At 35.7% G+C, this 14717-nt stretch overlaps 1 protein-coding gene across 3 annotated transcripts in view; it reads right to left on the reverse strand.

Annotated features, from left to right (window-relative positions):
* LOC128865100 (tyrosine-protein phosphatase Lar) overlaps nt 1-14717 on the reverse strand; it is a 271747-nt gene that overhangs the window by 108118 nt on the left and 148912 nt on the right. For all 3 annotated transcript variants that reach the window (XM_054105073.1, XM_054105071.1, XM_054105072.1), the window contains one exon: nt 7780-7972. In XM_054105073.1, coding sequence (XP_053961048.1) covers nt 7780-7972 — 193 coding nt within the window. The remainder of the gene's footprint in view (nt 1-7779; nt 7973-14717) is intronic.

Consider the following 14717-nt stretch of genomic DNA (forward strand, 5'->3'; position numbering starts at 1 on the left):
AGTCTTTAGGCTTTGTATGCGAGCTCCTACCAGCCTTTGGTATGAAAACTACTTTGACTTCCCTCCATCTTAGGGGGACGTAGTTTAGTCGTAATGCTGCTCTGAATATGGTTATCAGCCATTGCATAATGTTGTCCAATGTTTGTTGTAGTTGCGCAGGGATTATCCTGTCTGGTCCCGGTGTTTTATATGGATGGAAATTTTCTACAGCCCAAGTTATCTTGGCTTCTGTGACAATGTTGGGGATGTCGGTACCTAGTACCGCATCCGAAGTTGGAATATTGGCGGTTATCGCTTCCTCTAAGTTACCTGGGAAGTGGGTATTTAGTAATAGGTCTAATGATTCTTCGCTGGATTCTGTCCAGCTGGAGTCTGGCTTCTGAAGATACCCTATGGGTTGAGCAGACTTGGTTAGGATTTTCCTCAGTCGAGATGCCTCCACCGTAGTCTCGATCTCCCCACAAAAAGTTCTCCATGAAGACCTTTTTGCTTTTCTTATTTCTTTCTTATATATTTTTAATTTGTCATAGTATAGGTCCCATTCACATTCGCTTTGGGAGAATTTGGCTCTATTGAATTGTTTCCTGCAATTCTTTTGTAGCTTTTTCAGTTCGGGTGTCCACCAGGGTGGCTTATTCTTCCCTCTATACCTGGCTGCCGGACAAGCCTTATGCAGGGCTTGGTTGCAGCAATTAGTCAGTCTATTGACCATATTGTCTAATGCCTCTATGCTAGAGGGGTTAAAGAGATAATTAAGATAGTGCAGACTTGAAGATGGTCTCTTTTACTCAATCGTGTGTGACGTTCATTTAGAAGTACGAGTAGATTTCGGGCTAGTTTATTGGGATGGCCTTCTAGCTTTTGTAGGCAATTTTTGCTCAACCGTACTAGTTCATCGGCTAAACGAGGCATGCAAATGAATCTGTGATTGTTAGAGTTTCTTATACGAGTATACTATGGAGCGCCCGTAAAAGGCTTTAGATTGCACTTTCTGAAGTTTTTCGATATTTGAAGGCGTAGCAGTTCCCTACATTTGTATACCATATGTCCATATTGGTTCCAGCATGGCTTTATACAAGGTAAAGTCCAAAATAAACAAGACTGGCGTCATACACATTTTTTTGAGGCCGCCATCTTTTTAATGAGTTTGTGCGAAGTTTCATCCCTAGCTGACTTCCACGTGACTGACTTGGTGACTTTCGGTTCAAAGTGTCAGTATGTTTGTGTTATCGGTACAAAAATGAGTTTCGAACAAAGCGCTAATATCAAATTTTGTTTTAAAATCTGTAAAACGTTTCCCGAAACATTTGAATTGATGAAAGAAGTTTATGGTGATAATTGTCTATCTCGTGCCAGAGTTCATGAATGATTTACACGTTTCAGAGATGGTTGTGAGGACATATGGTAAATGACAATGAACATACGGGCTTCCCAAAATCAGTAATCACGGAAAACTCCATCGAAATTGATCGTAAATTTATCAGAAACGAACCGAAGCCGTCGTTGAAATTCATGGAATCGGAGTTGAATATCTCCAAAACGTCGATTTATCGCATTTTAACTGTTAATTTGGGCTTACGAAAGGTCTGTGCACGTTTCATTCCGCACAAGTTAACTGAGGACTAAAAATTGCTGAGAATTCAACATTCGAAAGATCTCATTAAAGTGGCGAGAAACGTGGTGTTTCCAAAATGAACCTGAGGTTAAGCGTCAAAGTGCCGAATGGAAGACCCCCAACGAGCCATCACCCAAAAACTCGCGTTTGGAGAAGTCAAAAATCAAGTCGATGCTCATTTCTTTTTACGATTCCAAGGGAAATTGCCACAAGGAATTCATGCCAATGGGCCAAACCGTCAATGCAATTTTCTATTTTGGCGTTTTGAGACGTTTGTTGCATTCGCCATGAATACCGCGAAGGAGGATTGTGACTGATTTTTTGACTAGAAATCGCACTTTAACCATCAATAGACTCACCGTATTCGCCTGATATGGCTCCCTGTGACTTCTACCTATTCGGAAAATTTCATTTGGCCATGAAAGGAAAACGTTTTGCGTTCGTAGAGGCCATCGAAAAGGCTTGTATCGACATCCAGAAGGACATTCCGGTCAATGGCCTGAAATACTCTTTCGAAAAGCTTTTCGATCACGCAAAACACTATATCGCGGCCAGAGGGCACTATTTTAAATAAATAAATGCGGAGTTATGGGAACAAAGCTCTTGTCGTTTCTATTTTAACTCAGTCACGTTTATTTGGATTTCACTTTGTATATTAGCAGTTTGTACTCTAGAGGTAATGCTGATGTCGAATTAAGCATCCAATATAGGTTTCTCATTTTGAGTTTGGTATTAGTCACTACCCTTTCAATATGATTCCGCCCTGTGGATCTTCTATCTAAGTGCATTCCGGGATATTTTATTACATTTTGTTGTGATATCTTCTGACCACTAATTGTAACTGCAGGGCAAGTTTCTTTCCTTACAGTAAAAGTACTATGCACGCATTTGGTTTCATTAACCTTGATTCTCCAGTTTTTAAGCCATGCTTCTATTGCATTTATATGCCATTGTAGCATAGACGTTGCCACTTTTGGATCTGTGTGAGTGCAAAGTATTGTACTTTCAGCGGCAAATGTTGATGCCATTGTTTCGCTCGTCGTTGGCATGCCAGATGTATATAATAGAATAGGACCTAGAACACTGCCCTGTGGAACACCAGCGTCAATTCCACTACAATGCCGCGGTGTCATACCTGATCGAAGTGGAATGAACTATAAAACTGTTTACGCATAATTTTTCTAAAACTTTTTATTAAAAAATTTGAAATCTTGATGCAAGTTTGTGGAGTTTTTTTAAATTTTGTAAAAAGTGTGAAACAATGAATAATGTGCTTTTTGTTGTAGTATGAAGTAAATTTTTACAAAAAAAAAAATATAAAAAAAAATACATAAAAGATAAGTAAATCTTCAAAAAGAATTTGAATGAGCTAAAAAACTGCATAAACAAAATTTTTCTAAAACTTTTGATAAAAAAATTTACAACTTTATTGCAAATTTGTGGAATTTTAAAATTTTTTTTAAAAGTGTGAAACAATGAATTTAAAAAAAAAATATAAAAAAAGTACATAAAAAATAAATAAATATTTAAAAAGAAATTGAATGATCTAAAACTTTTGATAAAAAAAACAGAAATTGAATGAGCTAAAAACCTGCATAAACAGAATTTTTCTAAAATTTTTGATTAAAAAATTTACAACTTTATTGCAAATTTGTGGAGTTTTCAAAATTTTTTTTAAAAGTGTGAAACAATGAATTATAAAAAAATATAAAAAAGGAACATAAAAAATAAATAAATATTCAAACAGAAATTGAATGAGTTAAAAAACTGCATAAACAGAATTTTTCTAAAACTTTTGATTAAAAAATTTGAAATCTTGATGCAATTTTGTGGATTTGTTTTTTAATTTTGTAAAAAGTGTGAAACAATGAATTATGTGCTTTTTGTTGTAAGATGAAGTAAATTTTTACAAAATAAAAATTATAAAAAAATTACATAAAAAATAAATAAATATTCAAAAAAAAAAAAAATGAATGCGCTACAAAACGGCATATAACTTTTGATAAAAAAATTTTAAATTTTATTGCAAATTTGTGGAATTTTTAAAAATTTCGAAAAAGTGTGAAACAATGAATTATAAAAAAAATTATAAAAAAATTACATAAAATAAAAAATATAGAAAATATAGAAGAAATTGAATGAGCTACAAAACTGCATACCCAGAATTTCTAAAACTTTTAATTAAAAAATTTTAAATTTTATTGCAAATTTGTGTGTTTTTTGTAGTGAAGTATATTTTTATAAAAAAAATTAAAAAAATAGATAAAAAACAAATGAATATTCAAAACTTTAAAATACGCCACGCTGCTATTATTTTGAACATCGGTGCCTAAAGTACGCTTTTACATCCGAACATAGACGTGTGTGGGTTGGAACGCTTGCACGCCACCGTTTTTCCGTCACTCCTGTGACCTTTTCACCAACAACTACGGCCACTCTAAAATAAAACAAAACAAAAAATAATGCAACCCACACACGCACACACACACCCCCACACACAAAGTCCCCATGTTTATCACTTTAAACTGTGACTTAAATAGTAATAACAACAAAAACATTCAAAGCCAACGATAACAATACTGCAATTGCGTGTATAGCCACATTACAACTATGCGCAACAACAAAAACAAACACTTGCCTATGCGATGGTTGTCAACATTCTTGTTGATGTTATGTATTTCGATGCGTTATGCAGAGAAACATCAGGGGGGGGAGAGGTCATGAGGCAGTGTTGAAAATCAAACTAGGCTACATATTTGTGTGCCAAATTTCATTTTATACAAACATACGCACATATGCATGTATAAGGATGTAAGCTTTTAAGTGTGTATGTGTGTGTACTCGTAAATTATTTGTATGCCTGCATGCGCGCTATGTATGTGTGTGTGTGTATGATGGGTAGAAATTTACAAATGCATGTACATTTTTAGGCTTTCATGCATGCGAAAAGCACTCACACTAAATTGCGTGCATTGCATGCAATTAGTTTGCACGCATGCACGCACACTCACTAGTCTATGTGTGTGTGTGTGTGCACACAAATCTTATTACATTTACAAAACACACATTAAATCGTCATTAACGCTTTATGGCGTCAACCCCAAAATGCGGCTCATCGCGGTCGGCTTTTGTTATATTTCATGCCTCTAAATGTATGCTGAGCAAAATGTTGCTCTATTAGAAACGTAAAATGGAAAGGGGAAAGATGGCTACAAAAGCTGTTAGCGGAATTTTTTTGATGAGAATTTATAATTTTTATTGAATTACGTTTGATAATTTGCTAATATATTTTTGCTAGTTGCTTAGTTAGTATTGGGTCATAGTGGACCAAGACCTCAATGCGGTCCGACCTCATTGTGAACGCGAGCCTATAATTGGAGGATTCGAACGAGTTCGAACATTTCGAGGGACAGCCTCTAGGTGCGTGAGTTTTGTTCCAGGCTTATATATTACAAATAGCAGTAATCGCTAAAATTTTAGTGATACTGAAATGTTCTTTGCATTACCAGTAAACTTTTACTGAATACTGACAAAAATTGCATTAAAAATATTTTTTACTGATTACTGAAAGAAATCTGATAATGTACATAATTTAATTTGCATTATCAGAATAATATTTACTCTTTACTGAAAATAGTAACTTCTTCTTCTTCTTAATAGGCGCGGTAACCACTTACGCGATTTTGGCCGAGTTTAACAAAGCGCGCCAGTCGTTTCTTTCTCGTGCTAACCGGCGTCAGTTGGACACACCAAGTGTAGCCAAGTCCTTCTCCAACTGATCTTTCCAACACAGAGGAAACTTTCCTCTTCCTCTGCTACCACCAGCTGGTACCGCATCAAATACTTTCAGAGCCGGGGCGTTTGTATCCATTCGGACGACATGACCAGCGAAATTAGCCGCTGTATCTTTATTCGCTGCGCTATGTTTATGTCGTCGTGATGCTCATTGCCTACACGGAAAGTATGTACTACTCAATTGCCTACTTAGTCCAAAGTAGCAACAGGAGGTACTTCGTTTTGTTCTCGTTCACCACCAAACCTATTCGCTTTGCCTCTTTATCCAACAATTGTACGGTCTTATAAATAATATACAACTTCAGGTTAAAGAAGTCACACGACAGTGAGTCACCCTGCCCGAAACATCGTTTGGTATTAAACGGCTCGGAGAGGTCCTTCCCAATTCTGACGGCGCTGCTGGTGTTGAGCAACGTCATCTTGCATAGCCGTATTAGTTTTGCGGGGATACCAAATTCAGACATCGCGGCATACAAGTAACTCCTTTCCGCACTGGATTGGGCAGAGCACACTTAAATTCCAATCGGCAGGCATGCTTTCATCCGACCATATTTTGCATAGGAGCTGATGCATGCACCTTTCCAGCTCCTCGCCGCCATGTTTGAATAGCTCAGCCGGCAGTCCGTCGGCGCCCGCGGCGTTGTTGTTCTTTAGCCGCGTTATCGCTATTCTCACCTCATCATGCTGGAGTGAAAATTTGAAAGAAAAATGTGAAATTTTTGAAGAGTTTCAAGTTCCCCGGAAAATCATGTGGTATAGGCTAGGTTCCAAGGAAGTTTTGACAAGTTTAGTTGGCAATTTTTAATCTAATATTTTGTTTAGAAACACTGCTTAATTAAAAATAGTGCAGGAAACATCGATGATGATGAGGCCTTAGACAAATAATATATAAGGTGGGGCAAAGGTATTTATCGGATTTTCTTTTTAATAACTTTTTTACTGAATAAACCAAATATTTTGAGTGATGGAAATCTTTATTTTGACCTTAAGGCGCTCCATAGCTGATTTGTTTGTATACTGCAGCTGTCTGGTTATACAATAGCTGATGCCGATGTCATCTGCAAAAATTATACATCTTCTGATAGGGTGATTAATTTTGCGCCACCTTGTAACTATTTATGACATCGACACACATCGAGAAATTTTTAAGGTGCTTACAGAGCGCCACGTCAGAAATATACCAACACTCTCCGTTCAGAAAACGGAACTAAGTGAGAACCAGCTCTGGAAACGCAGTAGATATGGGAATACTCAAACTCGTAAAAAACTACCAAAACTATGCTAAGGACTTGGAATACGAAAATTGTAAGCTTTATTTTATCACTCTCTAGAAAGGACTGCAAAATATTGGTTGACGTACTGATGGATCACCGTTTTACCCCACATCACGCAGCCAAAATGGGATTAGTTTAGAGCGAAACGTGTAATACATGCAACGAAGCGAATGCCAGGAGTACTTTGGAACACTGCCACTGTCCTGCTCTGTGTAGGCCTTAATAAATGTACCTAAGATCAGCATAATTTTCATCCTTGAAGGATATTGCTGACAAAAGGCTGAACGACGGAAGTGCGGAAACGTGCATCACGAATTACATAAAATAATACTTCGACTCCAAATACATAGCACTGGTAACACAATGGATTCTAGAGGTCTAAGTCAGATCTTTTTGCAGATCAGCCAGCTCTACCTAACCTTACAGAGTGCCATATACTTTCTGATTGAAGCGCACACACGCCTATTCTTAGAGATTTAAAATTCCATTTAGGGAATTTACGTGCAATCTCTTGTTTTGCCACTGACAAACGATACTAGTTTTTTTAATAAACATTTTTAAAATTCTACTAAAGAAAACAAAAACCAAGAGAAAATTACCAAAAAGGTATTTTCAAAAAAGAAAAAGAAGTGAACCACAAAAATCCTTTCTCATCCAGTTTAGTTTGAAAAATACATACATACTCATACACCTGAGCAGCTTACATATCGCACCCTAAATACAAAAGGGTCACAACTCAAAATGTACTTCTGCTCAAATATGAACGAGACGTTATCAATAAAACGGTCCGCGGATGACATATGGCAAAAATAAATTTTTTGTTTTTTGGTAGGACTGTTATAAGCTTACATGGCAAATTTCAGCGTGATATGTCACATAGTTTGTTTTCTGTGCTGTGAGTGTGGAAAATTTTGAGTTGTGCCCCTTTTGTATTTAGGGTGCGATATGTATGTGTCTAACTGTAAACAAAATCGCTATTACAACACATTTTCACACCTTTAAACACATCGATACACCCTTTTGCTCAGTGAGTCTTTAACCCTTTAACTCTTTAACTATTTAAACATTTAACCTTTCACACGCACACTCACTCACCTTGTTGTGTCTTCACTTGTACCGGCGTGGACATGGGACCGGCTCCCATTGAGGTATATGCCTGAACACGAACCGTGTAAATGGCATGCGGCGTTAATTCCGAAATGGTTGTCAATTCGCTATTGTCCACCATTTGTGAGTCCCAAGATGCTTCCGGTTGATTGGGATTTGTGGTGTAGTAGACTTTGTAGCCCTGTAAATGGAGAAGAAGCAAAACATAGCAGAAGAATGAGTGAATAAGTAGAGGGTATATATATATGAATGCATGTATGTATAAATGTATGTCTTGAGTTAACAATAGCCAATTGTCAATGTATGTATTTACTTATATTATATACGTATGTGTGTGTGTGTATTCGTATGCAAATAATCCTCTAAATTCTCTATATTTCTTTCGTCGCGCTATTGCTAGGCCATCACACCAACAATTGATTTATGGGATTGACCTATACTTTACATGAATAATATATCCCTCTGCACAAGTGTATGTGTTTTTATGTATGTATGTAACTATGCACAAACATTTATATGCCTATTGACCGCAGCAGCAATCTTTCAGTGCAAGTGGCATTTTACATTTTCGTCTGCTGAAAAGCCCCATTCCCCATTCCTTCAAACACACATAGCAGCGCCGGGATGTATGTATGTATACGTAGTTTGCGGTACACACATACACATACATTCATTCCCCAGACTGTAGAGTTCAATAGGTCAATTATTGAATGTTGGTTGCTCTCTTAAATATTCCCGCATGAGGAAAGCTTAAGTTGAAGTTATTGCGCAAAATGCTGTAATATCTCAGCAGGGAAATCTGAAGTAATGAAAAATGTTTCTGGACCCGAACTGGTACAATTTCACAGATTGCGCACCACTTTGCTGCGCTTGTTGGGAGTGTGACAGTAAAAAATGAAGAAAGTATCTATACTCTTAGACAGTAGCCTTCTACGAGGATTGCGATTTAAATTTTGATATTATATATGAATACCTGCCGGATTATTTCAAACCTGACATTTTCTTTGTAAAGTTAGCAATTTTTAATGGATTTATACTCAGAACGTTTGCTCATTTAAATTCTGTTCGAGGGTCGTTTGAAGAGTCTGTGCAAAGTCAGAGAGATCACACTAAAGGCGCGTATTGAGGTTATATTTAGTTAGCAGCATCTCTTGGCAAGTTGCAGCCACATCAGTCCATTTCTTTCTGTTTGGCATGCGTTTGAATCGAGAAAGTTGAGTGATTTTCAAAAAAAGGCCAAATAAGAATTTCGTGTGTGGAATTTCACACCTCAGCAGTTGTCATCGCAAAAATAATGTAAATAGGGTGCCAACGTATGGCGCAGAGGCGTGGACGATGACAACATCCAATGAAGCGACGCTTGGAGTGTTTGAGAGAAAGCTTCTGCGCCAGATTTGTGGACCTTTGCACGTTGGCGACGGCGAATATCGCAGGCGATGGAACGATGAGCTGTATGAGCTTTACGACGACATACTCGTAGGCATAGCGCAGCAAATAAAGATCCAGTGGCTTCGTTAGCTGGGTCATGTCGTCCGAATGGATACAAACGCTTCGGCTCTGAAGGTATTCGATGCGGTACCAGTTGGTGGTAGCAGAGGAAGAGGAAGGGCTCCTCTGTGTTGGAAAGATCAGTTGGAGAAGGACTTGGCTTTACTTGGTGTGTCCAACTGACGCCGGTTAGCATGAGAAAGGAACGACAAAATCGAGTAAGCGGTTATCGCGGCAATTAAGAAGTAGAAGAAGGGCGCCAACTCGTTTAGCTTCCCCCTATTATCTAGACTTGCCTCCTCGTATCACTCGCACTAATATTTATTCCCTAATTTGAAGAAATGGCTGGTGGGAAAAAGAATTTTTCAAACGAGGGGATGATTGCAGAAACGAATGGCTAGTTTGCTTTTTTTCAAACTTGGACAGATTCTACTATTCGGAAGGAATCAACAAACTAGAAAAGCGTTGAACGAAGTGTATTACCCTAAAACGAGACTATGTCGAAAATAAAAAATGTTAAGGTTAAGGTTATTAAGTAAAATTTATTATTTTATTTGCTTCGCTAGAACGGCATTTTGTATTATCCGCTTTACTTGAATATAACTCGAAATGTTATGAGAGTCCTATTATAAAGGGTGGTTAAGTTTCAAGGGCCGCTGTTGATTTTGAATAAAATACAATTTTTTCAAAAAATTATTGTCATTTCTCTTTATTAGCCTCGGTGGCACACCCCCTTCCGATGGACCAAATTTTCGATGACGCTGAGGCATAATTGAGGTTCTATGCCGTTAATGTGCCGAATTATCTCATCCTTTAGCTCTTGAATTGTTGCTGGCTTATCGACGTACACCTTTTCTTTCAAATAACCCCAAGAAAGAAGTCCAACGGTGTTTAGGTGTGGTTCACATTCAACATCGGCCCTTGAAATTTAACCACCCTTTACAATTTTGGGGCGAGGTTGTCAAAAATTATGAAGCAGTTTTTAAGTCACTTGAAAATGTTTTTTTTTTAATTTTTTGAAGAAATATATTTTACTAAAAATACTATATATTTTTTAAATTATTTTTAAGTAAATTTTATGTAAAAAACACAAAAAAAAATAAAATTGTATAAATATGAAAATATACCAAAAATGTTTAACCTAAAAAACTTTTAAAAATATTTTGACTTCAAAATTATACAATATTTATGTTCTCAAATAAATTTTTTTAAAGTGCAACTAATTATAATATATATACGAAATTTTTTTTTTATAAAAATGAACCGAAATTACTTCACTTCGAAAAATTGATTACCTTAACTTCCAAAAAACTCAAAAGTGAGAATTAAAATAACTATATTGTTCAAAAAAAAAAATTTTTTAAATAATTGTTATAGTTTTGAGAACATTTTGTGTTAAAACTTTCATTCTTATAAAATATAATATAAAAATGTTGAAGAAATTTTTTAAATTTTTTTTATAGTTTTCAAAAAATACATATTTTTAGTAATTTAAAAATCTTTTTTTTTTAATTTTTTTATGGAATATATTTCTGAAAAAAAATTTTTGTGGGAAAAAATTTCAAACGTTTTTTTATGTATGTTTATTTTATTTATGTTATAAAATATATTTATTTATATAAGTAATTGTTTTTTTAAGCGCATGTGTTTTTAAAACTAAAAAAGGTATTGTTATAAAAATTTTAAAGAGATCCAAAAATATTTTACTTCAAAAAACTTTTTAAAAATATTTCGGTAACTAAAAAAAGAATTTGTTTAATGTGAAAAAGAACTGAAAATGATTTTCACTTCGACAAACTCCATACCATAACTTCCAACGTTGAATAAATCATAAAATTATTAAACTTTTTTCGAAATTTTCCAGTTTACTTCTTATTATACGCAAGCCTACAAATCCTCCAATTTTCAGAAGAATCGGTGGCAATTCTTAAAATAATTTCATCACTTGACATGGAATCGGGCTTTCATAGCAAATAGAAGCGATTCAAACTGGTCATACAACAGCTCCAAATTCACGCGAAACGAACCAGTTCGCTACTTGTTAGTGAATTTCCTTCCGGCCATACATTTACTCGCTGTGCCTCAGTTACATATACAATTTCTCATGAATGTACGCGGGGGAATGGCATGCCAAAGGGGAAATAGCCAATGTGGCATACAATGGATTTGCTCACAAGAGTCTACCTAAAACGGTTCTGGGTCAAAGGATTCATTGTGTGTCGAAATATAGAAAAGAAGTTGAGTGTCAAATGGAATTTTTGTTATTTGAAGATAAGAAACATCAAAAGGAATGAGTACTTGTACACAAATGCAAAAGAGTTTGATAAAAAAAGTTACGTAAATAAAAAGTAAAAACTTGTATTCGATTTGATATTATATTTCCCATTTTACAAGTTTTACAGTTTTTTTTTTTAATTGGGTATATCGATTTGGAGAAATTTGGATTCTCGGTTTACCAAAAGGACTACCAATGTAATGTTTTTAGCTGACAAGCAACAAATGTGATACACAGGGTGTTCAAAAGGGTTGTTATAAGGGTGCGTTTGATAAATACAGAGTTTTTATAAGTTAGAGTATTTTAAAGTCGAATTTCTTTTTTCCAAATCTGTCATAGCTTTATGGCTCTAAAATGGATACAACATGGATACTCACGGGAATACATACCACAGAAATAATGTTAAATGACCGGGTTAAGAGCGCTGTACGAGTTGGGATGAGAAAGGGGTAGAACGTGTTCAGAATATCCTTTGCAAATGTCTCGTTCCTTGAAGAGTGGGCTACAAATTTTTTAGATGAACCACTTCTTCGAAATTATGGAATTATTAGACACATTCCCGCTTAAAGGGTTGGTTGATTTCGCCTAGAGCTCGGAAATATTTAAGTATATGTAAAGGGAGGACAGTTCCTCGTGCAGAAGTTCACGCAACTCAGGATAAGGGAAAGCTCCTAATTGCTATTTATTTGCGAGTGGCCGTACAATTCTTCTCCATACGGTCCAAGCAACTCGCTATTTCTGGGCTTCGTCTAAGTATACTCTGGGTAACTTCCAAACATCCCTTTGAGAGTGAACTTATATGAGAAGGCGAATCAACCCAGAATCTCTGGTTGTACACTGGGTTTGGAGTCCGCCACGTAAAAATCCTCCCTCAATGAAAAATAAAGCAAAGAACTGAATAGCGGCCAAAATCGCTTAAGCGGTTATCGCGCAAATCAAGAAGTAGAAAAGGAGGGCTGCGGGCCGTCACACTAAGCATTTGTGAACTTTGAAAGGCATCATTTTAAAGATAAATCCGAGTAACCTAATCTGAGCTGAAGTACTGTGTGTTGCTAGTAAAATATCTGACAGATGAACTGGTAAGGCGAGGTATGACGAAAGCGCATAGGGTTAGGGAATTTGGTTATTACTTCAAATGCTACAAGTAAACTGGATTGCGAGCAGATCTTGCTATTCAGTTATGCGAATGTTGACTATTTGTTGTAGGAAAGCCAAAAAAGCCAATGAAAATTTCGAATCTGATGGTATTTTTGTATTGCCAAATCTATAAAATAGTCTTTAAAAGTACCACTAATTTAACTTTTTCCCTTAAATAGTAAAATTCCATTAATAAAGTTCTCAAATTGCAAATTGTTTCACGCTTGCACCACATACTTGTATACAGCTGCGTTCACAAAAATAGCAGCGCAACATATTGAGAAGTTTTGACGATTTATATACATATGAGTATTTTTTAAAATTTTTTTTTTATAATAAAAATATAGTTTGCAAAATAACACAAACCACATAACTTAAATTGTCATACCTTGAAGAAAATTAAAAAAATTCAACAATTTTGTATAAATATCTCGGTCTTTTTAATGCGATTTTTTAGCAAAATTCTGGGTATGCAGTTTTGTAGCCTAATCAATTTTGATATAACAAAGTGCTAGTTTAAATTGGCTCAAAATTCGCATTGATTTTTGATAATTTTTTTATTGAAGTTCTTATGTATTTTTTTTCATACAACGAATGGGCGAAATAGCCCGCAAAAGAATTTTTAAAATTCAGTACTATTTTTGCGCCGCTTTAAATTTGCACTTTGGTATACCAAAATTTAATGGACCAGTCGACGCTGTTATATGCAGTCGGCGCTGCTATATGGAAGTGAAACGTGGCTTGTTTCGAAAACGACCACGCAGAGATTTCAATGCTTCACCAACAAATGCTTGAAGATAATATGCAACATATTCCTGCCCAACAAAATAAGTAACGGAGCGCTGTGGAGACAAACGAAGCTAACACGAAGGAAGTGGAGTTGGATACGCCACGCTCTTGAAAAACCACCCCATAGCATCGTAAAAATGACCATAGATTGCAATTCTCAGGGAATCAGAAGTCGGGGATGGCTAAAGAACATCTGGAAAAGGTCAATCCTGCCTGACTTATCCTCTATAAATACAAGCTGGGACGATGAAAAGACGATAGCATCTAACCGCGTACATTGGAGAAGCCTTGTAGAGGCCTTATGCTCTTTAAGGGGTTACATGGGTTTCGTCGTTTAAAAAAAGACCTATTTTCAATATTTTTTTCTATGTAAAACATTATTTATTTAACTCAAACCTTTTTTTGTATTATAGACACATATTTAAAGCATAATTTCTGAAATTTTCCAAAAAAAAAAAACAATTAAAACTCCTCCATTGTCACGTCATTTCCGGTGATCCCTCGAAAAAAAGGTGCGTCCGCGTTGTCAGCATAACTCCTGACAGGATCATAAAAAATGGAAAAACAAAAATAAGTGTTTTAGTTAAGACCATAAACTCGTGTTTGAACGAAGGAAAGAAAAAAAAGTAAAAATTGGAATTTTGGCAGACATTTTTGCAAAAAAATGAAAATTTCGGTCAAATTTACTTGACATTTTTTTTTTTTTGAATAGTTGTAATTGAAAAAAAAAACAAAATCCTTCGTTCAAACACGAGTAAATTGTATTTCGAACACCTGTGTAAAATTTCATCAAAATCGGTTGAGTAGTTTTCGAGAACATTTGACAACCGACTTTGACAACACGGTTCCGAGAAAAACGCCTTTAAGGTAGTAGTCTTGTAACTTATTTTGAAAATTTTGAATTTCGGTTTTTTACATATTTTGAAAGTGCGATATATTGGTAATATACTGGACAAATTTTAGACCGAAATTCGAAATATTGACGAAATTATAGCACATACATGAGAGCGGCTCGTATTTGCGCGCGCTAAGCCGCTAAAACTTTAAACGCGTTTTTCTCAAAACAACGTTTTCCGGATGGCCGTCGTGAAAACAAATTTTCTATCTAACGGATTGAGCTAAAATTTAGATAGGTTTTTCTACACATCAATAGTTCAGGCGGGTAGTAGATTTAATTTATTTCGTCCCTAACTTTCCATTTTTTAGTCCGATTTTCACTTTAAAAAAGGCAATTTTC

This window comes from Anastrepha ludens, chromosome 5, assembly GCF_028408465.1.
Source record: "Anastrepha ludens isolate Willacy chromosome 5, idAnaLude1.1, whole genome shotgun sequence".
Taxonomy (NCBI): Eukaryota; Metazoa; Arthropoda; class Insecta; order Diptera; family Tephritidae; genus Anastrepha; species Anastrepha ludens.